This window comes from Pongo pygmaeus, chromosome 13 (genome assembly GCF_028885625.2).
Source record: "Pongo pygmaeus isolate AG05252 chromosome 13, NHGRI_mPonPyg2-v2.0_pri, whole genome shotgun sequence".
Classification (NCBI taxonomy): Eukaryota; Metazoa; Chordata; class Mammalia; order Primates; family Hominidae; genus Pongo; species Pongo pygmaeus.
This window is the reverse complement of record NC_072386.2, coordinates 83,694,260-83,722,099: the sequence shown is the minus strand read 5'-3', so window position 1 is coordinate 83,722,099 and position 27,840 is coordinate 83,694,260. Positions and strand designations below refer to the sequence as shown.

General features: G+C 39.9%; 1 protein-coding gene and 1 long non-coding RNA gene across 4 annotated transcripts in view; one reads left to right on the top strand and one right to left on the bottom strand.

Annotated features, from left to right (window-relative positions):
• FAM120A (family with sequence similarity 120 member A) overlaps positions 1 to 27,840 on the bottom strand; it is a 114,177-nt gene that overhangs the window by 85,477 nt on the left and 860 nt on the right. For all 3 annotated transcript variants that reach the window (XM_054500474.1, XM_054500475.1, XM_054500476.2), the window contains exons 2-3: positions 8,951 to 9,197; positions 4,039 to 4,121 (exon numbers count right to left, since the gene is read on the bottom strand). In XM_054500474.1, coding sequence (XP_054356449.1) covers positions 4,039 to 4,121; positions 8,951 to 9,197 — 330 coding nt within the window. The remainder of the gene's footprint in view (positions 1 to 4,038; positions 4,122 to 8,950; positions 9,198 to 27,840) is intronic.
• Positions 10,430 to 27,644, top strand: LOC134737913 (uncharacterized). The gene is made up of 4 exons (XR_010123333.1): positions 10,430 to 10,559; positions 13,446 to 13,610; positions 16,164 to 16,245; positions 26,568 to 27,644. It is a non-coding gene; the product is annotated as an uncharacterized LOC134737913 (long non-coding RNA).

Genomic DNA, 27,840 nt, shown 5'->3' with positions numbered 1-27,840 from the left:
TGTTTGGGAGGCATTCCAGGAGTGTATCTCAACTCTTTCAGGTATATAAAAGATTCTCTTATGTTTCCAATCAAACAGAGTAACTTACTTAGAGCAAAGTAAGATAAACGCAGCCTCAGGCTTGGGCGCCTGTGCAGCCCTGGGGTTTTACCCATCCTGGCCCAGCCTGCTCTGTATCACCTGCTGCCAGGCTCCCTGTTCTGCAGGACCTGCGCCTGGGTAGAGACAGAGGTCGCACTCCAGCCCAGCCTCTAGGCATCTCCGGGACTGCAGTGAGGAATCTCAATGGCAGGTCTCCCGAGGAATAGGGAGTAACACATAACTCTTGTTTTCTTTCTCTCCTTATAGAATTGACCACGTCTTAGAAGCAACCTGATCCCTAACCCCATCCTACAATTTTACATGTTACATGAAATGGCCCAAGTGTTCTGAACATAAATGAAACAGTCTTTGCAGCTCAACCTAAGAAATTCGATGCCCACCTTACTAGCAGCTCTTAAGGTTACCACTGAGGTATGAAAAAGTCACCTTACGTCCTATTTCCTACTGTCTTCTACCAATTTTAGGTTCTAAGTATGTCTAACGTTGCATTCATAATCTAGTAATAAGCACGATCTACTACTAACTAATAAGGCAAGACAAAACAGAATTTGGCTCCCATCCTAGCTTTCCTCTCTGCAGATATTACCCAATGATTTAACAGTTGTTCTCCCTTGTGCTTCTGAGCCCGCAGAGCCCCAAAGCAGACATGCTATTCTTTCAGCACAACCAGGGCTGTGGACAGTCAGGGAGGACTTCACAATTTCTAACTGATGTAGCTGGTTCGATGACAGTCGGAAAGTTAAAAATTTACAGTGAATGAATGAATGCATGTAGTGAAATTGGTAAAGACACATGTTTAAAAGATGAGTCTAAGGATGCTACTTATAAAGAAAACAAATAAAAATTCATAGTGCTGCCAACATACTGAAGATTTGGAATCACATAAATTATCGACTACTGATGACTTCCTATCCATGGTATTTTGTGATTTTCATCAGACGGTAAAAAGATGAAATTTTCTCATGATTTTTATTGGTTCCCTTTCTAACACAGTATACTGGAAAAACAGCTGTTAAGGACACGTGACTTTGCATCCTCAAGCTTAAGCCTCCTTGGTCCATCCCTTTTATCATATTATATTTGTACTATTTTGCCAAAGCCAAATTTATTATTGTTCACAGAGGGCTGGTGTTCTATGAAGTTAATATCTAATCAATTCAAAGCACCTCTTAAAATGCAATACCCTAATCTTAAACCTCTCATCATTTCAACATAATACAAAAACACAAAGAATATTTCAGAAAATAAAACTCAGAATATTATGGAGATATGTAACAACTATCCAAATTTTCAAAAGATGCAATTGGTTTTATAACTAGGGAAAAAGAAAGAGACTAAAATAGCAGGTGGGATACATACAATTCTGCAGCACATCCATCAGTCATGCTCATGGGGAGAAAAACCACATTCAATTTCCCCTATGTATATTAAAATCACTGAAATGGTGCTGCATACAAAAATGTGAATGAAGGGTCAAAACATTAAAGTGAGCCGGGTGCGGTGGCTCACACTTGTAATCCCAGCACTTTGGGAGGCCAAGCTGGGTGGATCACCTGAGGTCAGGTGTTCGAGACCAATATGGACAACATGGTGAAACCCCGCCTCTACTAAAAATACAAAAATTAGCTGGCGTGGTGGCAGGTGCCTGTAATCCCAGCTACTTGGAAGGCTGAGGCAGGAGAATCGCTTGAACCCTGGAGGCAGAGGTTGCAGTGAGCCGAGATCTCACCCTTGTACTCCATCCCGGGTGACAGAGCAAGACTCTGTCTCAAAAAAAAAAAACATTAAAGTGGCTAACAAATGCAATTTCTGAACTTATCTCAAAACCAGGTGCACTTACATTTCAGGTGTGACTTTAAAATCCTACAACTTATCAAGTCATCTGAAAAATAATTTAGGATTTCTTCTCCAATATGCCTTAAAAGTACTCAGCTAATATCAAAATGCATGCATAAAGCTTGACTGGATCTCGATCAAAAAAAAAAAAAACCTATAAATGACTGAAAAAATCTGAATATGGACTTAATATAAAATGATATTAGACACTGCACTCCAGCATAGGTGACAGAGCAAGACCCTGTCTCAAAAAAAAAAGATTTAAAAAATTATTAATTTAGTTGATGTCATAAGAGTAATATGATAAAGTAACAAAATGTCCTTATTTTTAGGAAGTGATGGAGCAAGCTGAAGTGGTGGAGCAAGCGACATTTTCATGGGTAAAGTGTTATATCTGCAACTTACTTCCAAATAGTTTTTGTTAAACAAAACAAAACACAGACATATACTTTATGGCAAAATGTTTATAATTGTTGAACCAAGATGGTGGATATATGGATACACATTTCGCTATTCTTTCCACATTTTAATACTTAAAGATTTTCTCAACAAAATTTAGGAAAAACACACATGTAATGATGTTATTCACTTGGCAATAGATTGAGCTGGTTTTCCAATAATTCTTCAAACAGCTCTTCACTTCTAACCCTGTGACATATGAAGCAGGGCTAGTTTAACTTAGACATACACATATAACCAGAAACCTTGGGAGTATCTCACTCCTGCTCTTCAAAACAAAATAAATCTTGTTGGAAACAAGCCTTCATTTGTGTCTCACTTATAAAAGCATAATGCTTAACAGATCTACTGAGCACAGGTGCAGTGCTCTGAAGTCCAGCTGATTACACGCTGCATTTCCCCAATCCGCATTTCAATCATGGCATCACCAGGAGCTTAGAGTCCGAATGACAGATCACATCACTTCATTCATGAAAACATACAGGAGGGATTCTATGGCCAGAAATGTAATTTCTAACAAGAGGAGAAAAACTAATTTTTGAACAAGAAGTTGAAAACAGGCCATACCAAACCCCATTAGGGTGAAAAGGAGAACATTTTATAGCATGCCAGAGATGAAAAAGAAAAAGCATGCCAGAGATGAAATAGCAGGGAACAAAATGAAAGGAGGAAAGGAATTCTACTTCAGCTTTTGGGTATCACCAGAGTTAAAGGTAAATTAAAATGTAGGAAGAAAAACTCCCATTTGAAACTAGCCACCAATTAAAATTGTTTATGGAGGGAGGGTAATTATGACAATATTCAAAATTTTACAGCCCTTCGGAAAACACCGAATTTAACCGCCACCCTTTACTGTAAGGAAGCAGTCCCAGGGTGGGAAGCAGATACAAAGTCTAGGTCCTCATCTTCCTAATTCCCCAAGTCAAGAAAGGCACTTGAACTGACAAATGATCATTACAATCACAGGAGTCACTAACAAGTCCAAGCTGAAATTTCCCAGTGCCTCGTGCCAATCTCACTCATTACTCCTATGCTCACATCAAACACAGACACTTTCCACTGCAGAAAATCAGAGTTAAGTGCCTCCTCTCTGATGTTTATTACTATCACAAACAGGAAGGGAATCAAAAGGGAGAAAAATAATATTAAGTTTTAATAAAATAGTACAAATGGATCACTTCTCTAATGAATTTGAGTCTCCCTCATCATCCAAAAAGCTTTATAAACTATTTTATAATTGTAGAAAATTAGTTATGAAATTTATCAACTATGCAAAAGATGTTGCTCTAAGTGACAAGTAACTATACTACCTAGAGAAAAAATTGAAATTTTTAAGTAAGAAAATTAATATATAAAACATCAGCTCAAAGATTTCCTTCTATCTAGGTACACAGCACAAAGAATTCCTTAAGGGAAATTTTCAAGGACATTTATACATTTACCTAACATATAGGTGTTGAGAACAAGGGATGGTAGCATTGTTGCTTGCTTTTTAAGGCAGTGCAGATCCTGAAATTATGGGAAAACATGATATTGCTAACTTTGTAGCATCACCAATAAAGGGCCCAACATGTTATTAAAGTAATAGCAAACTCACAGTTGATTATTACAAATGCTAGAAAAATAAAGTGAAATTTGTACCTTTAGTGAGGCTAGTGGATGTTCTGGACCAAGTAAACTCCAATGAAAGGAAGCCAGATCTTCATCAGGCAGAATGTGATTTCCTGGAATATAAACATGAATAACATAAAAGCAATCATCTTAAGTAACATAGGGAAACTTTCAAAAGTGCTGCATATTGTCACCTATAGTAGAAAACTTTCAAACCGAAACTGAGAACAACTCTTCATCTCTTAACATAAAGCGACATACAGCAGGCAGAATCTTTGCAGCTGCTTCAAGAATGACGGGAATTTCTAGCGGAGTCCCAACAGCATTCAACCTAAGAACTGCATAAAACTGAAGCAACTTCACAGCACAGTATTAAAAATAAACACCAGTTTGCAAAAGGTCAGTCTGACAATGTCAGGATATCAAATACCAATTAGATTCAAGTTTTCATTTGTTCATGAAATGACTATGGTTCAAGCTTTCATCTGTTCATGAAATAGCTATGGTTCAAAATTACATAAAAACACCAAATGTGAAATCTGCACAATTATAAAATCTTTCTTAGCAAGATTAAACGACAATGACTGCTGATTGTAACATGAATCAACACCCTTCTCCCATAATTTCCATCACCACCCACAAACATATGTGAAAAGGCCCATCCTACAATAATACTCATGAGGCCATTAAGCTGCTCATCCTATCACCAGTGCTGTCACAGTCTACAAACAAAACTGGATTCAATTGAGAAACTATATTTGGGGGGAATACTCTACTTTCATAATAATGTTCATATGCCTGGTATACCTGATCTTTAGTAGGTTAGCTATCTCACTGAAATCTCAAAGCTGTAATTTCCTAAATAACTATGATTTTTATAACATTACTTAATCACCTCCACATTATGATAGCAAATTCATTAATTTGCTACTAACAGAATGCAACACAAACTAAGACCATTTGGAATATGGCTACATTATAATATAGGTTGAGCAGCCGTAGTCCAAAAATCCAAAATGATGCAAAATCTGAAACTTTTTCAACATCAACATGATGCAAGTGGAAAATTCCACACCTGTGCTCATAAGATGGGTCACAGTCAAAAGGCGGTCAAAATGTTGTTTCCTGCACAAAATTATTTAAAATGTTTTACAAAATTACCTTTAGACTATGTGTATAAGGTATATATGAAACATAAATGACTTTCATGCTGACTTGGGTCCCATCTCTAAGATACTTCATCAGGCATATGTAAATACTCCAAAATACTTCTGGTCCTAAGCATTTCAGATAAGGGACACTCCACCTGTGTTCCAAACACACACACACACACAATCCAGAGGTACTGAACTCCCGTGACGTCCAAATGAGCAAATCTGAACCGTAACTGCCCAGGTTTGCTGTGCTTGATATTGTTTTCCCCTGTTAATGGATTGCATAGAATTTCACGGTGAAGAATGAAGTGTCTGGCCAGGCACGGTGGCTCATGCCTGTAATCCCAGCACTTTGGGAAGCCGAGGTGGGCGGATCACAAGGTCAGGAGATCGAGACCATCCTGGCTAACACGGTGAAACCCCGTCTCTACTAAAAATACAAAAAATTAGCCGGGAGTGGTGGCGGTTGCCTGTAATCCCAGCTACTCAGGAGGCTGAGGTGGGAGAATGGTGCGAACCTGGGAGGCGGAGCTGGCAGTGAGGCGAGATCGTGCCACTGCACTCCAGCCTGGGCGACAGAGCAAGACTCTGTCTCAAAAAACAAACAAACAAAAAAAGAACAAAGTGTCTGAAATTTTGGAAGCTTCAATTCGAAATAATATTAAGGCAACTCCAACATTAGTAACAGTCCCTGTGAAAAATTGGGTGAAATACTTAAATGAATATTCCAACATTCCTAAAACAAAATACTTTATATAGCTATACTTTCCATTACAAAAGGGAAAAGAAAAATAAGCTTTCTCATTTCAGCACAGTGAAACTTTTCCAGCCTGGCCAACGTGGTGAAAATTAGCCAGGTGCGGTGGCACACACCTGTAATCCCAGCTACTCGGGAGGCTGAGGCATGAGAATCGCTTGAACCTGGGAGACAGAGGTTGCAGTGAGCCAAGATCGCACCACTGCACTCCAGCCTAGGCAACAGAGAGAGACTCCAACTCAAAAAACAACAACAACAACAACAAAAACTTAGGAGCTTACCTATAACTTCACTAAACTTTTTGAAGAGATTCCAAGCCCTAAATTAAATTGACAACATATTGCAATTGATTTTGGTTTTCATTTATTTCAAAACTTCACAAACTAACAAGCTAGAAAAGTATCAGTTGGCATCACCTTCCAAATACCATATTCAATGTTTCTTAAACAAGATAAACAAGTATTCTTCCATTTTTCAAATGAGCTAAGGCATCCATATTCTAAGAGCATATGATTTTCACATTCAAAGTCAACTAATATGCCAAGTTATTTTGCATAGCATTTAAGCAAACATGGAACTTTCCATATAATGTACCACCCCCATACTCACTTTTAACATCAGAGGAAATATCCTTTTATATTTTAATATTTGAAAATATATTTAAAAGATTAGTTTTAATCCCCAAATCCCCAAAGGCACAAGAGTTCCCTTACTAAGCACTGTATCTGAGATTAGATCCAAACAAACACAAGTTGTGAAATCACAATTTTGTTGACTGACTCATATAGTAAAACATGAAATGCTTTCACAAAATAACATATAAAAAATTATGTGGCCAGGCGCAATGGCTCATGCCTGTAATCCTAGCACTTTGGGAGGCTCAGGCAGGTGGATCGCCCTGAGCTCAGGAGTTGGAGACCAGCCTGGCCAACATGATGAAACTCTGTCTCAACCAAAAACACACAAAAAACTAGCCGGATGTGGTGGCATGCACCTGTAGTCCCAACTACTTGGGAAGTTGAGATGGGAGGATCACTTGAGCCTGGGAAGCGGAGGTTGCAGTGAGCCAAGATTGCACCACTGCACTCCACTCTAGGCAACAGAGTAAAAACCTGTTTCAACAAAAAAAAAAAAAAGGCTGGGCGCGATAGCTCACACCTGTAATCCCAGCAAACACAGAGGTGGGTGGATTGCTTGAGCTCAGGAGTTCAAGACCAGCCTGGCCAACATGGTGAAACCCTGTCCCCACTAAAAATACAAAAATTAACCGGGCATGGTGGTGGGCGCCTGTAATCCCAGCTTTCGGGAGGCTGAGGCATGAGAACTGCTTGAACCATGGAGGTGGAGGTTGCAGTGACCCAAGATCACACTACTGTACTCCAGCCTGGGCAGCAAAGCAAGACTCCATTTAAAAAAAAAAAATTGTCCAAAGATATCTTAAAGATGAAAACTTGAAAAGCACAGCCTCTGCAGCCCATGGGCTGGCAGTTTGCTGATCTTTTAAAGTTAATCTTTCCCTGCCCAGTCCCCATTTTCTGGTAAGGTTTCTAGGAGGTCTGTTGGGTATGCATCCTACAACTTACTGACTTAAAATGTACTCTCCTTTGAGACCAATTGGGAGAAAGAGAAATCAATAGCACAACTGTTTTGATACTGAATATTGACAAGTGTCTCTTCGAAATAACCAATCCCTCCAAAAAAATAAAAATAAATTGTGACTCCTTACAATTTCTAGTTGTGTAAAACTGTTTTGGAATGTTTATAAAAATCTTTCTGATAACTAGGCATTTCTAAAAATAATCCACAATATAATCCCCTCTATAGAATACATACTGCAAGGGAGCACAGTAACTGAGCACTAGAGACCCCACAGCTTCCCAAACTGGCCTTGTGTGTCCAAAACAGCCCCAAATCCCATCAGATTCATGGATTCTAATCACAGGAGTGCCTCCCTCCAAAACATGTTTACTTATATTCGGACACAATTCTTAAAAACTCTAAGCAAACTAGAGCTGGATATTAAAGTAGGGTGAAACAAGCACAATGAAAGCATAAGAAAGGGTAGCTGACAAAAGAGCAAAGAAAGAAAACACACAATGCAAATATAAAGTGACAGACAAATATATTACCTCTTGGGAATTTTTGTTTTTTTTTGGAGACAAAGTCTGACTCTGTCGCCCAGGCTGGAGTGCAGTGGCGCGATCTTGGCTCACTGCAACCTCCACCTCCCTGCCTGGTTCAAGCCATTCTTGTGCCTCAGCCACCCAAGTAGCTAGGATTATAGGCGCCCGCCACCATGCCCAGCTAATTTTTGTATTTTTAGTAAAGACAGGGTTTCACCATGTTGGCCAGGCTGGTCTCAAATTCCTGACCTCAGGTGAGCCACCCAACTCAGCCTCCCAAAGTGCTGGGATTACAGGCGTGGGGGAATTATTTTTAATTAAAGAAAATTAAAATATAATGTCATAGTTAAAACAAGATTTCATCCTTTCTGGGTATTCAGCATAAGGAATTCCTCCAAGGAAATTTTTTAAAGACATGTATACATTTACTTAAAATGTAGGTGTTGGAAACAAGGTACGATAGCTTATTTTTGTTTCTCTTTTAAAGTAGTGAGTGTCCCGAAAATGAGGTGAAAACATAACCGTTCTAACCCCATAGCATATTTTCTTCTACTATAAACATAATTTATGTCAAAGGTTTAAATGTCTAATTTACATAGTGACCATGTGTTGACATCTGTGATTTAGAATGTTAGTTTTCCAAAACCTTAAATGAGTTTTTTCCTAAAATTAATCTGAACAATTCCTGGATAGAATAATACCTCAACAAACACTTAAGAACAAAAGCAGCACATTAGCTATGCCAAAAAATAATACGAAGCAAGGAATGCTATGGAAGAGCCCACGCCTTGGTTCTTTTCAATGTGAGATACGTATCCAAAACATTCAAGCACAGAAACACTTAAAAGATCAATGTGCTTATCATATGGTCACTCCCTTATAAAATATTTTCACACTGCTCCACCTACCTAAGAGAGCAGCAAAAATAGGAAAACGATTTGGATTCAGGTCCAGTTGCTTGGCAACTTCATGCATCAGATATTGGCTTGTGGTGAGACTTTTCCCGTTCCGGCTCAGTTTTAGGGCATGGGCACTGAAATAGTAGGGGATGTTGCACAGTGCATAATCAGAGTCATACGCAACCAAGCCATGGAAACCATTCTCTCTGCAGAAACCAATCACTTCCTGATGGTGATCCTCAATGCTCTGTGCAACCTGGCAAATGAGAAAAAAACTTCATCAGATGTAGGGTAATAATACTGTAGCAACAAGCTCAATAAGCAGAAATGTTTGCACAGAAGCTGAAAAATCACATTTATGAAAACTATCCGTGAAAGCCAAACAGTCAAAAAAATGCCATAATAAAGTTTGCAACACATTGCTCCACTAAGAAATTTCTGTGGGAAATCGCATTTAAATAATCTCCTGTCAGTAACTTATGATCCCATCTAGACTGCAAATCAATTTTCAATTCTTGTCAAGCTCAAAGATCACCCTGCTTGAAAATACACAAAGCCAGCTGACCCCATGACAGTATTTTCAAGAAAGAGAGGGGGAGAAAGACACAAGAAAATAAAGAGGTGAGAAAGGAGACAGAAAGAAGCCACCCACTGTCAATGAAACCAAAACAATTTCTTCAAAGTAGATCAAATGTGTCAGGTGAAATCATCAGAATTTAAAAAATAAAATAAAAGTATGATCCCTCGGCCTACCTGTCAACCAGTTCTTATTCTCCTAAGGCCTTCCACACGTGGAGACCATAAAAGGATGCACACGTTCACCCTCAATGTAACTGCCACAGGCTTATTCTATGTCGCACACACTATGTCAGGACTAGGTCTATACCAACTGCCTTTTCAGTGATGAAAAAATCTAAGACACCCTCTTTACTTCTGTTGAATCCCCACTGTAACATCCATAATACCTCGGATTTCCACAACACACGAAGGAGCAAGCAGAGAAGCAACACCTTTGAGAAGTCAAAGTCCTCTGGGCTCTCTCTAGTCCAAAAAATATACCAAAACACCTGGAAAAAATGTTCTAAATGATTTACAGTCCAAGACCACCAAATTCTCTCCTGCTGTTTCACATACTCATTAATCCAACTAAAATTGTGGCAGGTTTTTTGTTTCTACAATGGAGAAAGTAATTTTGAGAACAGAATTTTAAACTAAATTAGGTGATTCCAATAACAATGGAGTATTAACTCTCCACAGGGCCTTGGAGGAGAAAAATGTGTACCACCCTTAACCCCAAGTTTTTAAAACTACTGTCCAATGTGTGGCTACATTGAGAGAAAGTTTATATTAAATTAAATTCAAAATTAAGTTCAAGTATTCAGTGGTCACAGGAGACCAGAAGCTAACATACTAATTGGACAGCACAGAACATTCTCATTACGTCAGAAAATTCTACTTGACATCACTATAGAGTTGACCTCACTTCTCAGCAACTTTCATAATAAAAGCAGTCGCCACATTTTGTTGGAAGGTTAGCTATAATGAAATCTCACTGAGAGGCAAAGCAAACCTTTTCAAGATGCATACGTAAAAGAAGAAATCACTTTCTGAATTCTCGGTAAATATTTCAATAAAAACATTTTACTTAATAAGAAAAAAATAAAACAACATCCAATCAGTCAAATAACGTTCTGTTCTTTAGAATAAGAAATGCTATTTTATCCCTCAATCTAAAAACACTGTATACCAGCTAAAACAGAATAGATTTTTTAAAAATCTAAAATTAGGCCTGCTTCATCCTCTCACTTCTAGAAATGGTAATTTCTAATCCAAGTTCTTTATCTCAAATCTTTTTATTATGTACAACTTTACATTTACAGTGATTTTTAAACTATTTTAAAATCATTAGAAATTACTGGCTTTTTTCCAGACATCTTTAATAGTTAAGTTTGTACACTCTATTAAGAGACACGAAAATGAAAGGAGACAGTAAGTGACCACTCCCTTCTTGGCTCACCCTCTCTCACTCCTCCAAGGAGATCTAGAAAAGTCAGCTTGTTCCTTAGATTCACACATGTTGGGAAGGAAGCTGGGCAGAACTAAAACAGAGGCTAAAAGGAGGTGAGAGCCCAGCCCTGCCCACCTCCATCAGCAGGGAGTTCAGAGACAGCCAGCACTCATCTCCCAGCTTCACAGGGTGGTGAACAACGCCTGGGTGAGAAGGGGCTGCTAGCCCACGGTGGAAGCAAAGCCATCTCACAAGAAGAGGCTTTCTAACCAAGACCTGAAAGGAGGGGCTGGCCCTGGGCAGGACCTCCAAGGAGAGTATCCATGGGGCATGGGCAGGGGACGTACAAAGGTCAGGAAATGAGCCTGGCCTGTTGCCTGGGCAGAGGGACCCACTGTGCTCCGACCCTGGGATCAAGAGGAAAAGCGGGGATGATGAAGTCTGAGAGTAGCAGGGATCAGGTCTAATCTGGCAGCTTTCAAGTAATGCTGTCAGTGTTGTAAAACAGCAGGCAATATATTTCAAGAGCTATAAAACGTTCACACTCTTTAACCCGGTAACCTCACTCCAGGAAATAGAGCCTAAGAAACCAATTCACTAAATAAAAACATTAGAAGCATAAAAAGGATCACAGTAGACTCCTAAGGGAAAAAAATAAATTACGGAGATAGACACAGCCACTACGCTGTACTGTGAAGAAACAGAAAAAGCTTAGGATAAAATATTAAACAAAAGCATTTCAGAATACAATATCGTATACACACAACTATGTAAAACTTCGTTTGTGGTAAAAGGCTGGAAAGAAAAAGGCAAAGGTCAACATAGTTGTAATCAGGGTGGTGGAATTATGCTTTAAAAATCCCTTTTTAAAAGAAAAAAACCTAATGAAAAGCTGAAGAAGTACTATTATAAACCATACCTACACTCTGGTCATCTCTCTGCTACAGCACTTTGGACAAACTACCGTTCTTTTACATGTATGTCTCTCCAACAGGACAAGGGGCACAGCTTACGCATCTTCATGTCAAGGGTCTAGCTTGGGGCTGGCAGCCAGCAAGCACCAAAAAAAATTAAAAACTGCCCCAGTTTGGTGTTGCATTTCATGGTTCCCCAAAGATTCCTTAAATTAGCAAATTAAAACTAGTAAGATACAGTCTATCCAGTACAGGCCAATATCCAGTAGAACCTCATAAAACAAAGGTGGTAGCCGGGCGCAGTGGCTCACACCTGTAATCCCAGCACTTTGGGAGGCCGAGGTGGGTGATCACCTGAGGTCAAGGAGTGTGAGACCAGCCTGGCCAAAATGGTGAAACCCCGACTCTACTAAAAATACAAAAAAATTAGCCAGGTGTGGTGGCGGGCGCCTATAATCCCAGCTACCCGGGAGGCTGAGGCAGGAGAATCTCTTGAACCTGGGAGGCAGAGGCTGCAGTGAGTCAAGATCACACCACTGCACTCCAGCCTGGGCGACAAGAGCGAAACTCCGTCTCAAAAAAAAAGAAACAAAAAAAAACACAAAAAAACAAAGGTGGCATGTGGGGCTTTTCACAATTACCTCCTTCCTCCACCCATAACAGAATTACCTATTCACTCAGAACACTTGATTTTAGATTGGCATTAAAAAGCAAACAATAATTCAGTACAACTCTAATTTGCAAATGATTAACCATACCACAATCCTTCCCAAAACCAGACAGAGCATTAAACAAACATCTGACTGCTAGAATTTGTGTCCTAAAACAAAAGATAAAGGACCACACCCATGAAAACAGCCTCACACCTGCAGTAAAGGTAGGACCTCTCCCAACCTGGCCTCAGCCCATATTTCCTATCCCAAGTGTCCTGAGTAAAGAGGGTGGGTGGGGGGGAAATCGGAGTCTACACTCCAGCTCTGCCCCAGATACCCACCCTGCCAGGACAACCTCCCCAACAACCAATGTAAAATCTCAGATCTCTACATTCCTTCAACTTCTAAAATTCTAGAACTCTTCCCTCTCGTTAAAATTAATTGCGCTTTTATCTGAGGAAATGCAACCTGACATTAAAAATCACAAGAGTAACAGAGAGGATGTCCTTTTCCATGGGTGAATAATGGAAGTGTGGTTCCGCAGTTATGCAATGGGGGAAATCGGCGGGTGACAGCAGATCTGGCAAAGAAAATCACAAAAAACTCTGAATGAAAGAGTTCAAAGTCGATTGCCTAGGGGTGGTAGGAACAAGATGACTCTGCATTTGTCGAAACTCATACAATTTACATCACACAGAAGAAACTTTAATGTATGCAAATGAAAGAACAAATCAACCAGGGTGTCAGAGCATGCCAGGGTAGAATGCAGACTGACAAATGTATACAATTGTATTATAAAATGTATGAAATAGCCTCACTGAAACTGGTAGGGGAGAAGGAACTGCCTGAGTACCTGGGAAACAGTGCATTTGACTTGTTTAAGTATGCCTCCCAGAATCTGCATTAACAATTCTGAAATTACTTTGCAGGAACACTAAGGTTAAAGCAAATGCTGTATGAGCCAGGTCCTCACTGTCAGAGAAAGAAACTACAAATAATCATGCAAAAGGAGAAAGCTAGAATGAACCTCGTGGTGCTGCATCAGCCATGAGACATCAGTGAGAACCGGCGTTCAGGTGAAAATACACACACAGGTGGGTACAGAAACAATGGAAGATCTGGTGTTCACACAGATCTCCTTACACGGACCCCCAAGCAGCAGTAGCACCTGTAGCTGTCAGCTATGAGGGCCTAGACACAGAGACACCCTAGCAGCAGGACCCCACCAGTGCCCAGACCAAGGTTTCCAGGCACCTTCTCCATGACAAAGAACCGGGGCTTCTCTTTGGAGACAGCTGACACTGGAGCAGGAAAACACAAGGTGCACCTAAAGCATCTCGTAGGTCCAGAAAGCAAGGAAGCACTCCCAAAACAAAAGGATGGCATGTGTCACACGGGCCAACCCAAGAGAGCTCCCAAAGCCAGAGCCAGGACAATGCAAGCAAGGATAAGGCAGAGCTGGATATAACCCCAAGTGAATTGATTATGACCCTATAAAAAGAGGGCAGGAGCCCGTAATGATATAAATAAATAATTAAATAAATGAACGGGGAAGAGACACATTTTCCCTACAGAAGAATTCAAATAATACCATACAATTTTCCCCCCCAGCAGGTAGAGTTTAACCCTATCCCCTTTGAATGTGGGCTGGACTCATCTACTGCTTCCAAAGTATGAGGATGTTATAAATATGCGAAAGGAAAACTGGTCACTGCAGAGCAAACACCCGCAGAGAGCTCCTTACCCAAGCAACCGAGGTCGGCGCCATTCAGTGCTAAGCCGAGTCAATGCCATGTGCCATGTGGGGTGTTGAGAAGCGCCCTACACCTCTGGGCTATTCTTCTCCCAAACACACAGCCATAATTTAATATAGAGAAAGCATCAGACAAACCCAAATAGGAGACATTCTATAAAACACCTGATTAGTACTCCTCAGAAGTGTCAAGATCACCAAAGACAAACAGAAAAGCTGCCCCAGAGGACAGGGGATGGAGGACACCAGAGGTCCTGACCAGGGTCCCGGAACAGAAAAGGACACTGGTGGGAAACAGATGAAATCCAAATGAAGTCCATAATGAAGTTCACAGTAGTCTACCAAGGCTAGTTTCTTGGTTTAGATCACTGTGCCAGCTAGCAGGAAGTGAACATTCCCTGGAAGCTGAGTGAGGGATATTCGGGAAGTCTGTAATATCTTTGTAAATTTTCTATAAAATTATTCCAAATAAGTTTATTTTTCTAAAAAAAAAAGAGTCAATATTCTAGAAGACAATACATCAGCTGAAAGACTATTTCAAACCACTTTATTAGATGAACAAAGTATAACAGGCACGTGAAAAATAAATCCTGGCCTAAAGGCAAGTTTCAAAAAGCCTATTATATAAAAACAGAAATCTTCCCACAGGTAGTCCAGTTGAAAGAAACAGGAAAACCTACGAAGTATGGAATTTGGTTACCAATTAATTTATGAGTGAATAAATGCAGTCAAACTACTAAGAATATTCATAAGAGGCCCAATAAACAATTCCTTAAGATTTAAGTCAAGGAAAGCCTGGTTAAAAATCTGATCAAGGATATGAGCAGGGGTAAAAAGATGATACAATGCAAGGTTTGGGTGGGAATGGAAAAAAGATTCTGGGTTGCATCAAAATAACTTACAAGGCAGTTATTTAATTAAGAATAAACGTTAAGTACTGGGCTGAAGCTTTGGTCTAACAGACTTGAGCTCCCCTGCTGTTCATCTGGTCTTCTGAAGCTCCTTCCTGTTTTCCCTTCTCCTATACTAAGCTACTCTCTCACTCTTATTTATCTGCTTCTTCTCTTCTCTGGCCTTCCAACGCCTGGCTTGGACTGGGCATAATACAATGAAATGTGTACTTCTAGTTCTTAATGTTAATTTCAGAAGTGAGTTAAAACTATTAAACGCAATGTTGAGATTATTTGATTTTGAGCCCCCTCAAAGAACAAAATGACGTAAAAAAATAAGCCCTGAAAACACTTACTTACAGGTAGCCCTTCAAAGGGGGTAAAGTCACCCACCAGAGGTAAATCAGACTTCGAACTATGAGCTGCCTCCTTGCTGAAAGTCCCAGGCTAGTAGCCACTGAAAGTATCTGCCATTTTAAAAGCACCAGGCCTTGATTAATTTTTGTCATGGCTACCATTTCCACTCTATCAAAATGCAAGCTTCAAGATCAAGGAAGTGAAACTCTAAAACTCCTTCTGTAAACAACCCCGAGGAGCATTCGGCTTCAGCTCTTGTGAAGTGATGAGGGGGCCAGTGTCCAATACAACACTCTAACCTGGGGCAGCCAGGATGGGAATCACAACACTTCTCAGCTTCTTCCTCCCTGTCTACCCCCTCCCCAAGAAATATGGTAGGTGTCATTAGTGTTGACAAGTTTAAGAAGTGGCAAAAGGGCCCGTTTCTGGTCTCAGGAAAGTACTCTGTACGTCGATTTACGATGATAATTTTTTGCCACTATAAATTTACCAAATATACCTAGGTAAATCTTTTTATCTCAGTAGTTTTACATTTCATCATTAAAAAGGCAGATATATCAAAACTCAGGACTTTCACAAAGAATAATGACTAAAAAACTCCCAAACTTACTTGGTAAGTATAATTGTTTATTAATTCTGAAACACAGCTACGGGAAGACCCCATAAGAAGAAAAACTTGACACTGTTACTTACTCCTAGTCTCCAGTGAAGAAACACTTCTACAATGAGGTTTGTGTCTCTGGCACCAGGTGGGTGAACTCCACTGCCTACTTTAATACTTTCTGTACTTCCATTTCTTCATCTGTAAGAATAATAGTATTCCTCTATCTCATAGGGTAGCTGCGATGATTAAACATACTACATGTAAACAGCTCAGAAGCATTCACAAATAATAAGCACTTGACAAACGTCAGTTACTATGTACTTTTAAGGAAGCTACGTAAAAAGGTTTCTTTACACTTTTCACACAGGACCTGAAACACTATGGGTTCTCATACATACATTTTCTGACACTAGGAAAACATACCGTTAATGTGGTTTTTCTTCAGAATAATTTTACACCAGTTCAGGGAACAATGTGACACATCCTCCAGCCAGCTAGCTGATTTAGAAGATATAAAACAACCTGACATAAGAGCGTATAGGTCCACCTAAATTATTTTGTTTTAAAAAACAACTACCAAAAAGGCAGTCTTCGGCCTCTTCCCAATGGGCAGTCAATAGCTATGAAATGGGAAAAACTAACACTGAAGCTTCTGTTCCCTACTCTAGTCCAACTGAAGAATAAGAACATTAAAAAAAGTCAACTCCAATTTGGTGGCAGATTTTTGTTGCTGTTTAAAGGGCAATTTAAATGTTATGACACATAGCAGCAATGCCTCTAAAAAGAAATCTCTCTCTTCAGGTAAGCTGAAATCATAGCTGAATAAGCTTATCTTATATATCTCATTTAGAATAAATGAGAATTGGGTACAGTGATCTCAAAAACAAGGAAAAACATTTCTTAAAATAAGGGAGTGGGACATGAAAAGATGCTCAACTTCACTCATTATTACAGAAATATAAATCAAAACCACAATGAGACACTGAATACCTCACACCCATTAGGATGGCTACTATTTTTTAAAAAAAGAAAATAACAAATGTCAACAAGAATATATGGAGAAAAACAGATCCCTTGTGCATTGCTGGTGGGAATGTAAAACAGGGTGGCCTCTTGGGAAATAGTATGGTGATTCCTCAAAAAACTGAATGTAGAACTACCCTATGATACAGCAATTACACTTCCAGGTTGAAAAAATGGGTCCGAAGAGATGTCGGTACACTCATGTTCACAGCAGCACCATTCACAATGACAAAAAGGATGAGAAACCCAAGTGTCCATCCACTGATGAATGGATAAACAAAATGTGGTCTATCCAATACAGCAGAACGTTACTGAGCCTTAAGGAGGAAATTCTGACATGTTACAACATGTATGAACCTTGAAGACATTGTGTTAAACGCAATAAACCAGACACAAAATTACATGTACTGTACGATCTCATTATATGAGGCTCATAGGGTAGACAACTTCAGAGACAGAGAGGAGAATGGTGGTTACCAGGAGCTGGGGTATGGAAGAAATGGAGAGTTACAGTTTAGTGGGTACGTAGTTTCAGTTTGGGATGAGGAAAAAATTCTGGGAATGGATGCTGGTGATGGTTATACAACAATGTGAATATACTTAATGCCACTGGGGCCAGGCGTGGTGGCTCACGCCTATAATCTCAGTACTTTGGGAGGCCAAGGGTGGTGGGTCACTTGAGGTCAGGAGTTCGAGACCAGCCTGGCCAAGACGGTGAAACCCTATCTCTACTAAAAATACAAAAATTAGCTGGGTGTGGTGGCAGGCGCACACCTGTAATCCCAGCTACTCAGGAGGCTGAGGCAGGAGAATTGCTTGCACCCAGGAGGCAGAGGCTGCAGTGGGCTGAGATCACGCCACCATGCTCCAGCCTTGGTGACAGAGCGAGACTCCATCTAAAAAAAAATATATACTTAATGCCACTGAACTGTACATTTAAAAATGGTTAAGTTGGTAAATTTTATGTTAGGCATATTTTACCACAATTTTAAGAAACAATAATAATAAAAAGAAGGGTATCTCCCTGTCTTCTCAGAAGGCCTAGGTGCTTGGCTCCAAAATTAACTTCCTACTTGTAAAAAGGCAGAGTTTTCCTTTTCCTTTGATTAACGACAATTAGGATGTATGTAATAGTTTGTATCTGCCAGACTGTATCAAAGGGTGACACTTCTTTTTTGCTTTCGCAATCTCTTTAGCACACACTGCTTGTGATGTGATCACAGTCTGGTTCAATGGTTATTCAATAATACAGGTTAGGTGTCCTTTACTGAAACACTTAAGACCAGAAGTGTTTTGGATTTCAGGCTTTTTCAGGCTTTGGAATATTTGTTATTATGCTTACCAGCTGAACATTCTAAATTCAAAAATCAAAAATCAAAAATGCTCCAATGAGCATTTCCTTTGTGCATCATGTTGGTGCTCAAAAAGTTTTGAATTTTGGAGCATTTCAGATTTGGGATGTTCGAATTATAAAACTGCTTGATTTTTCCCTCTAAAAATATTAATAATAATAAAGGAGTGATGTCATAAAAGAAATGCAAATTAAACTTTACAAACTTTAAAAATAAAAAAATACAATGATAAAAGGAAGAAACACCCACATTATTTGTATTCGGAATCTATTTAGCCTACTCTAATAATCTAATGACTCAGCTAAATCCTAGTAAATCATTCTTATTAAAATATCATTCAAAAATCTAAAACATAAAATTTCAATTTTCATAATTTAGGAAAAAGAACTTCAGGTTGATACTATTTATTTCAAGATAGTAACACTTGCAAACTCTTCATAGGTCCAGGAAATTAAAATACCTCATCCATGGAGTCTAGTGACCCCCTCCAACAGTCTGGGCTGGCTTGTTACTACTATTCATAAATGTCCTCTAGCTCAGAGGATGAATGATGTACTTGAGACCTGTGAAGTCAACCCTCCAGCAATAAACCCTCTAGTATACTTCCCTGCACTAACCAGTAAAACACCAACACGGTAAATTCATCCTTTCAAGAAAGTTAATTGATTCCAGAGACAACTGAGAAATGCCAAATGACTGGGGCATAAAAGTACCGTTTCTAAATCACAGATCCTAAACTCCATAATGCAGATTGACCATCACCTCTGCAAATACTGCAGTGGGTCAACTTCAACTCTACACTGTCCCCTAAGATGCCTAGAAACAATGTGTGATAAAGCCAGGTGTAACAAGAGGAAAGGTGGCTAAATGCAGCCCATTTCCCGAAGCAGTCACCCATTTTATGCCCTCAACACATCTCCTAAGTTAAGAAGCATAAAAGGTTTATTCAAAGATAAAAGCTCTGCACCAAGTGGCCAAGCTGACACCAGTGATTTTGGAATTAACTCTAGGGGGACTTTAAAACTTCTGCTTCCTACCATCTTTCTGCCATCACACTTCCTTGCCTGTAACTGGTGATTCATATCCATTTATCAAATATTTTCTGAGCATGTACTACACACCAAGTATCGTTCTAAGAGCTGGATAACAGGCAAGGTCTTCACCAGATTTACCTCTAGAGAAAACATAAAAATAAGCAAAAATGAGGCCAGGCACAGTGGCTCATGCCTGTAATCCCAGCACTTTGGGAGGCCAGGGCAGGTGGATCACAAGGTCAGGAGTCCGAGACCAGCCTGGCCAACATAGTGAAACCCTGTCTCTACTAAAAATACAAAAATTAGCTGGGCATGGCGTGCCTGTAATCCCAGCTACTTGGGAGGCTAAGGCAGGACAATCGCTTGAACCCGGGAGGTGGAGGTTGCAGTCAGCTGAGATTGTGTCACTGCACTCCAGGTTGGGCAACAGAGTGAGACTTCGTCTCAAAAAAAAGCGAAAATGAAATAAATGATGAACTATATGGAGACACTTAGATAATTTAAGAATATTTTTATCTGAACTGTGATTCATTTAAATGTCTGTTTTATTTAGAAAATTGTGCCTATAAATCTACTGGAAAGTAGTCTAAGTTTTCAAATCCTAAAATCTCTTTTCTTCATGTTACGCGATATTTGACATTTATTCCTACGGTGTAGCGCTTATTAAGGTTGGAATGTGTAATATGTGTTAATTAGTTTCTTCCTATTCATATAAATTTCAGAAAACTAAAATGAAGAACAATGTCGATCTAAACATGTTAGACATAGGAGGAAGTATACCTGTGTGTATTTTGATTCAGAAAATTAAGTTGTAGTTTTGATTACTTTCTTCCTGGTGTACTTGGACATCTCTATTGCAAACATTTATGTGACTTTACAAAGGCATAAAGCTTTGAATTCTTTGATTTGCTCATACCAAGATTTCCTTACCTTGGCACTACTGGTATTTTGGGCCAGATTATTCTTTGCTATGGGGGCTGTTCTGTGCACTGTAGAATGTTTGGCAGCATCCTTGGCCTCCACCCAATAGATGCCTTCAGTTAACATCCTCCCCCAGCTGTGACAACCAAAAATGCCTCCAGGCACTGCCAAATGTCCCCTGCCAAATGTCTCAACTGTCAACCCTACTTGAGAGCCACTCACAGGTCTTCACTGAGTAAACATATTGTTCTACAGTATTAAAGAAAGTTCCAAACAAGAAAAAAAGGATTTAAATGAACCTCCTCAACCCAGAGGCTATAGGCTCCCTGAAGGTTTCCTTCCTTTCCTGTTCTGTTCACTCCTCCAGGCCTGGGCATTAACAGGTGCTCAAACATTTGCTGAAAGGAGAATTAATCACCATTGGGAACCAGTCAGAAAAGAGAGTATGAGAAATGTAAGACTTAAAAAAAAAACAAAAAACACAAACAAACAAAAAAAAATCTTAAGTAATGGCCATTGATCCAGATTTTGAAATAATTTAATTTGTCTGGCTATATAATAGAATGCAGCAAATATTCTGATTGGAGTTGAGTGCCTATGCTAAGCATAAGGGGGTACAAGAGGAGTAAAACAGTCCCTGGCCTCAAGGAGCCTACGGGCGGCTGGGGGAGGTAAATATGCAGTTATGCAGGTAGGTGCAATACAACAGACTAGAATGTCCACTGCAAACATACACCATGCTGTGTATGTGTGTGTATTCCCGGTCCACTTTTTCAAATATCAAGAGATTCCATGAAGAAGGCTGGCATTTGACATGGGCTTTGAAGTATAAGTAAAATTTTGATGAGCAAAAGTAGGACACAGTACAGTAGTTAAATAAGAGGGAATGACATAAGCAGAACTGGATATTTCTTGGGGAAATAGTGACCAGTTGGGTTAAGAACATTTTAAAAAGTACAGTAGAGGGATTGTGAAACATTAAGTAAGGTCAAATGAGTTCAGGTCGCAGGAAGGTCTACAAGTCTGAACAAGGAATTTGGACTTAATGGTTTTGTTCAAGTCCCAACAGGATAGTGACCTCCCTGAAGATGTGGCCGTCTACCCTGCCAAAGCTGTGCAAGATTAGTTCCACTGGGGAGCAGGGGTAGGTGCAGAGGCCATTCTGACTGCTATCTACAGTAACACAGAAGTGTAATGACATGGAATTTACCTATAGTATATGCCTTGCATTCTATTTTTCATTCTATTTTACTCTCTGTTATTTTTAAGTAATGGCAAACATCCAATAATTTCGTTTCACAACCCACTGAAGGGTTTGCAAAGCATTTCTTCAAACTTTTGGGTAAATATGGTGAATTCAAATGTTGGGGGTACTGGAAAAAAGGAAGAGTATAACAGTTAAGTAGGAGACTACTGAGCCAGAATTGGCCTGGTGTGTCATTATTCTAGGGACTGGGAGAATGGGACGCTGGAACAGCAAGCATGACTCTACGGTGGTAGAGGGTGTAACTCTGAAGTGAGTGATCATGAAGTTCAAGCTAGTTACAGCTAAAAAGGAAGCCAACAGAATGGGAAAAGGGAAATAGTGGAAGGCAAGCAGGGGACAGACGGTGGGAGCGGCAAGGAGTGACAGGGACACAGTGTTCAGAGGTGTTAAAGGTGGGGTCACTTTTCTCACTAATTATATAGTCCAAGCTCTGGAGTATCTAAAGTGCAATTAGAAATTCACTCCAGTTGCAGAATCAGGATGCCAGATGAGAGAGGTGAATAGTCAGTGTCTGTGTTGATGGGACACAGTATAAACAATATATAAGTATGTAAAACCAAGTGCTGAAGTCTTTGAGGACAGTGAGGCTGTGCCTCGGAAATGGTGAGATGTTGAATAAACATGTGGGTTAGCACTCACCTCAAAAGATGTAATATTGAGAAGTATATAATGAAGAATATACTATGGAAGTGGCCAAGAGGATTGTGGCATTTAAGGAAACATCATACTGCAGTAACCCCAGGAAATGGAAGCATTTTGATCATTGAAAAAGGTTCAAGGAGGCAGACAGGAAAAGACAGAGTGGTTTTTGTTAGGTTTAATTTTAAAGTAAAAAAAAAAAAAAGGAAGAGATTTAGATGACCATGATAATTGTTGATAAAGATCAGTGCTCATATAACAAATTGGTGGCACAAGATCTGAAGCTAACTTAGAACCAAGTTTTCCTTCGCTTGGCATTTTTAAAATGGAATAATTTTAAATAAAATCTGGGTTTCTGGCTTTCTTGCAAAGTCTGAAGTTCTGGCAATGTTGACTCTATGGTCCTACGTGGCTTTTAAAATGTGCATACCTTTAGCTCTACTGTGTGTATATATCATGTGTATACCATCTGTCGGGGTTGGATAAATTATGGAATACTATTTAGGGACTGAAAAGACTTACAGCTCTAAGTATAGACATGGAAAGATTTCTTACAAATAAAAAAGCAAACTGCTGAATAACGTATAGTGCGATCACATTAATGTGAAAAAATAGAACTATATTATAATAATATATATTATATAACTTATGACATAAAATATATGGCCTACACAGCCACTGTGGAAAATATATGGCAATTCCTTAAAAAGAAAAACAGAATTACCATGTGACCCAGCAATTCTACTTCTGAGTATATACCCAAAAGAACTGAAAGCAGGAACTCGAACAGCTCTTTGTATACCATGCTCATAGAAGCATTATTCATTATTCACAACAGTCAAAAAGTGGAAGCAACCCAAGTATCCACCAGTGGATGAATGGATAAACAAAATGTGGTACATATACACAGTGGAGTATTATTTAGCCTTAAAAGTTAAGGAAATTCTGACACAATCTACAACATGAATGAACCTTGAAGACATTAGGCTATGTGAATTAAACTAGTGACAAAAGTAGTACAACAGAGAAATATAGACAATGACTAGTTTGAGGTATAATATGGTCAGTTTTGAACCTTAAAAATCTTCCAGTCAATTAAAGGTCCTTAAGAATAAGATATACTGTCAGTGTCCAGGATCTACTGATGGACATTTTTCTTCTGAATAGAAACATGACTGTTCCTAGCCTAACTAAAAAACATAGTAGAAGCAGTTAGCTATCGTAACTGACCTGGGGGTGACTTGTAGGTAGGCACACCCACTAAGTATTCTTACACAAAGAAGCTGAACTTTGACTTTAGCACTCCACTTCTGTCTTGAGGTTACTAATGACTTGTCCCCAGATGTCACTTAATCACTAGATCCTGTTTTTTTCACATGTAAAATGGGATAACAAAGCACTCTGAGGAGTAAATGAGATGGCATATGTGAGAAAGGACCTAGCAAGGACCTGGTCTGATACCAGTTCATTCTCTTCCCCCATCAAGTATATATGAAGAGAGATCATCATCTCTAAATACAAACATGTAATTATGCTAACCATGAAAATTCTAAACCATAGTCTAACCTCGCATTCTTCCACTGACTTAAAGCATGAACGCCATTTTACGTAAGAGCATTATTTAACAAAATTCCAATGGAAGCAAATTCAGAAGATCTGAAAGACTTCATTATAAACCCTTACACTGATACCACAAGTCATATAGCAGAAACATTTATGAAAGCTCCAGTGACTTCATGCCACTGAGATTTTAAAATAAACATAAGTCATTCACTGAAGTTTCAAAGGTTATAATGACCCAAGGCACACAAGAGGAAACACTGTCCAAGTAACTAGTTAAAGCCAAGTTCAAATTAGGCTATTTTAGAACCTACACATAGGTTCTAACTAGTCAATACACAGGCCAACGTATTATTATTATTTTCATTGTTCTGGCTGTCTTTCCATGTAGACCAACTTCTAATGGTTAAAGAAATACAATTACTACTACTGAACAAAAAAATACAATTATTACTCTGTAAAAGAAATAATCTCTAAATCAAAAAAGATTTCTCCTGGCCAGGCGCAGTGGCTCACGCTCGTAATCCCAGCACTTTGTGAAGCCGAGGCCGGTGGATCACGAGGTCAGGAGCTCAAGACCAGCCTGGCCAAGATGGTGAAACCCCGCCTCTACTAAAAATACAAAGATTAGCCGGGCATGATGGCAGATGCCTGTAATCCCAGCTACTAAGGAGGCTGAGGTAGAAGAATCGCTTGAACTCAGGAGGTGGAGGTTGCAGTGAGCCGAGATCGCGCCACTGCACTCCAGCCTGGGCGACAGAGTGAGACTCCATCTCAAAAAAAAAAAAAAAAAAAAAAAGATTTCTCTAAGCAAAGGTAACAGGAAAGTATGCCCCTCTGCCAATTTACAAAACACTAGAAAGCACCAATAAGATGCTTAAAGTTTTAAAGTTTTTATAAATGTCTCATTTATCCAACATTATATATACTGAATTGTTCATGTCAATTCCTTTGCCAGTGCTTTTTACTTAATCTTAAAAAAATTATCATATGATAAAATTAACACATTTACTTTGGATGAATAGTTCTGATTTTAATGTATGGTAGCAACACCACCATCAGAATACAGAACAGTTCCATCACTCCACAAAGATCTCTCCTGCTGTCCCCTGTATGTGTACATCCTTCCCCTCCTCTACTCTCAGCACCACTGAATTGGTCCCCATCACTATAGTTTTATAATCATCCCTTTTGAACCTGGCTTGTTTCACTCAGTATAAAACCTTAATTAAAGATTCATGCAAGTTGTTACCTATACCAGCAATTCCTTCCTTATTATTGCTAAGTAGTATTCCATAGTATGGCTATACCGTAGTTTTAACCATTCACTTATTAAAGGATACTTTGTTTCCACGTTTTGGCTATTATGAATTAAGCTGCTACGGACATTTGAGTACCAGTTTTTGCATAAACAAAAGTCTTCATTAGGAAAATACCCAGGAGTGGAATTGCTGGATCGTATGATAAATCTATGTTTAACTTTATAAGAAACTGCCACTGTTTTCCGGAGTGGCGGTGCCATTCTGCATTCCCACAAGCAATGTGTAAGGATCCAGTTGCTCAGCATTCTTGCTAGCACTTGGTATTGCTCATATTTTTTTCTCTTTTAGCCATTCTAATAGGCTTGTAGTGATATCATGGTTTTAAACGTTTTAACCACTTTATGGGTATCTTTTATTAAATGGTATACACTGTTTCAATCCCTTAAACAGAGAATGCTGAAAATTAATTTTTATGACTCAAAATCATCCTTATAGAATAAACATTGTACTACCCTCAGGGACCAAGGAAGTACATAGGGTTGTTTTCCTTTTCTTAAAACAGTCCCAGAATTGTTTGCTTTTTATAGCTTTTTAAATCTCTCTTGTTGTCACTTCTTGCTATTAATGGTGCTCCTGCCTCTGGCAGACTCTCCTCTTCACCCTCTTCTCAAGTTGAGTTTAGAAAATAGATAACCAAGCTTGTTAGAATTACATCTGAAAAGAGGCCAGTCCATGAGTGAGAGAGCTTAAAGGATTCTTCAGTGAGGAAAGCAAAAGCACCCCCCTACACCCGCCAACCCCCACATCACTGTACCCAAACTTCCTGACATCTTGCTTGGTTGCTGAGAAATTTCTAGTAGCTAAATCTCTTAGGCACTTTTCGAAAAGGTAAGGTTGCCAGCTAAGAGACCACCAAGTAATTGAGTCATTACCATATTCATTTTGTGCAATTCGCCCTATAATGTGACCCTAGGTCAATAATTAAAAGCTTAGCAAAAGCAAAATATAGACAAAATTATCCCGTGTCCAGAAACCTAAGTGAAAAAGACGATCTTAAATGGATCTTAAATCTAGTTTCCAAACACTGACACATTGGTCTGAATTCTGAGCACCTACTAGGTGTGCGAGGCATTCAAAGGGGTGCAAAAATAAAGAAACTGTAGAATTAAAAACAACTCAACAGTTCTTTAAAGACACAGTGACCATATGCATACATACTGATTCTAATACTAAGTAATATTCACAGTGTTCCCTTGAAAGTCGCTTCACTAGTTAAGTAGATAGGTGTGCGGTTACCAAAGGCAAGTCAGTGCAGCTCATCCTGTCTTTTAAGTAGTCTTTTCCATCTCTGAACAAGACTAAACTTTGAACACTTTTACGCTCTATTAGGGAGATGGATCGCTTCAGACAAATGGCAGCACCTTACTTCCTTGAGCGCCCCAGGCTCCGATTCAGAAATTAAGAGGCAGGCACTTCCTCTCACCCGAACTTCCCTGAGGAATGGCAGCTGTATGTCTGCCAGGCGCAGGGGCCAATCGGGACTCTGCCGGCCGCCTCCACCCACGACTTAAACACCATTTCACCAATTGCAACAGGATCGTGGGTGGGACTTCCGCTATCATTTTAGGCTTAACTACCACCATCTCCTCGCGGGCAGTGGGGGCAACCGCGAAGACAGAATTTCACAAACTTTCAGCTCCAGCAGTTTCAAGGAAATGTCAGATGACAAGATAGAAGACAGAGTGGCAAGAGCTAAGACACCAAAAAGGCCCCCAAAATTTGTTTTCAAGAAAACCAATGAAAAAAGCAAGCAATCAGAACGTGAAGTCCAGGATCATGGATGTGCTTATCTCCACAGTCACTGCTGGGTCCTGAAGTTCTCCTCTGGCCCAGTGCCAGCTGCGGAGCCCTCTGCCAAAGGGCCAGAGGAGGCCGGTGATGTAGAGCTCTGATTACCCACCCGTCAGGGCGCCGCTGAAGGTCACTGAATACTTACTGTGCACCCGAAAAATAAATCCTGCGAGTTCACGCCCGCGTAGCTCGCCCCCTGATTTTGAGCGACTCCTTTCGCATGGGATCTACAAAACCGAACTGCCTTAAAGACTTCTTTCACACGGACGTGAAGTCACAGAACTGACAAAATCCCATCCTGTCAAAGTGCACGGGTCTTTGAAATCTAACACAAAAAGCCATAGAAAGATTCTCTAAACACCCTGTACTATGAGGAACACGGACAGGGCACTGCGTTCTGAAGTAGAGGCCAGGGCACTGGCCCTTAGACACGTCTCGCTGTCACCGGGCTAACAACATTGGCAAGGGCGACGGCAGCAGCACTGATATTTGCAGCCCCCAAGGGCCCTGGCGAAACCCCCTCTATTACTCTGTATCCTGCTTGTTTCCAAGATGAACCTGTTGCTGGGAAAGAACAGGCTAAATTAGAAAAGGGAGCATTTTGTCAAAGTTGAAGGTGAGTGATAGCCTGCCCGCCTCAAATAGGATGGGAAAAACTAAGGATATTGGGGATGATGACACTGCCGCCTCCGAATTCTGGTCCGGGGCTCTCTCCCAGCCCTCAAGTGACCCCACGCGGCCGTGGACCCCGAACAGGGACAGCTGGAGACGGGCTTGGGCAGCGCGCGGCCTGCACCCGCGGCCATCCATC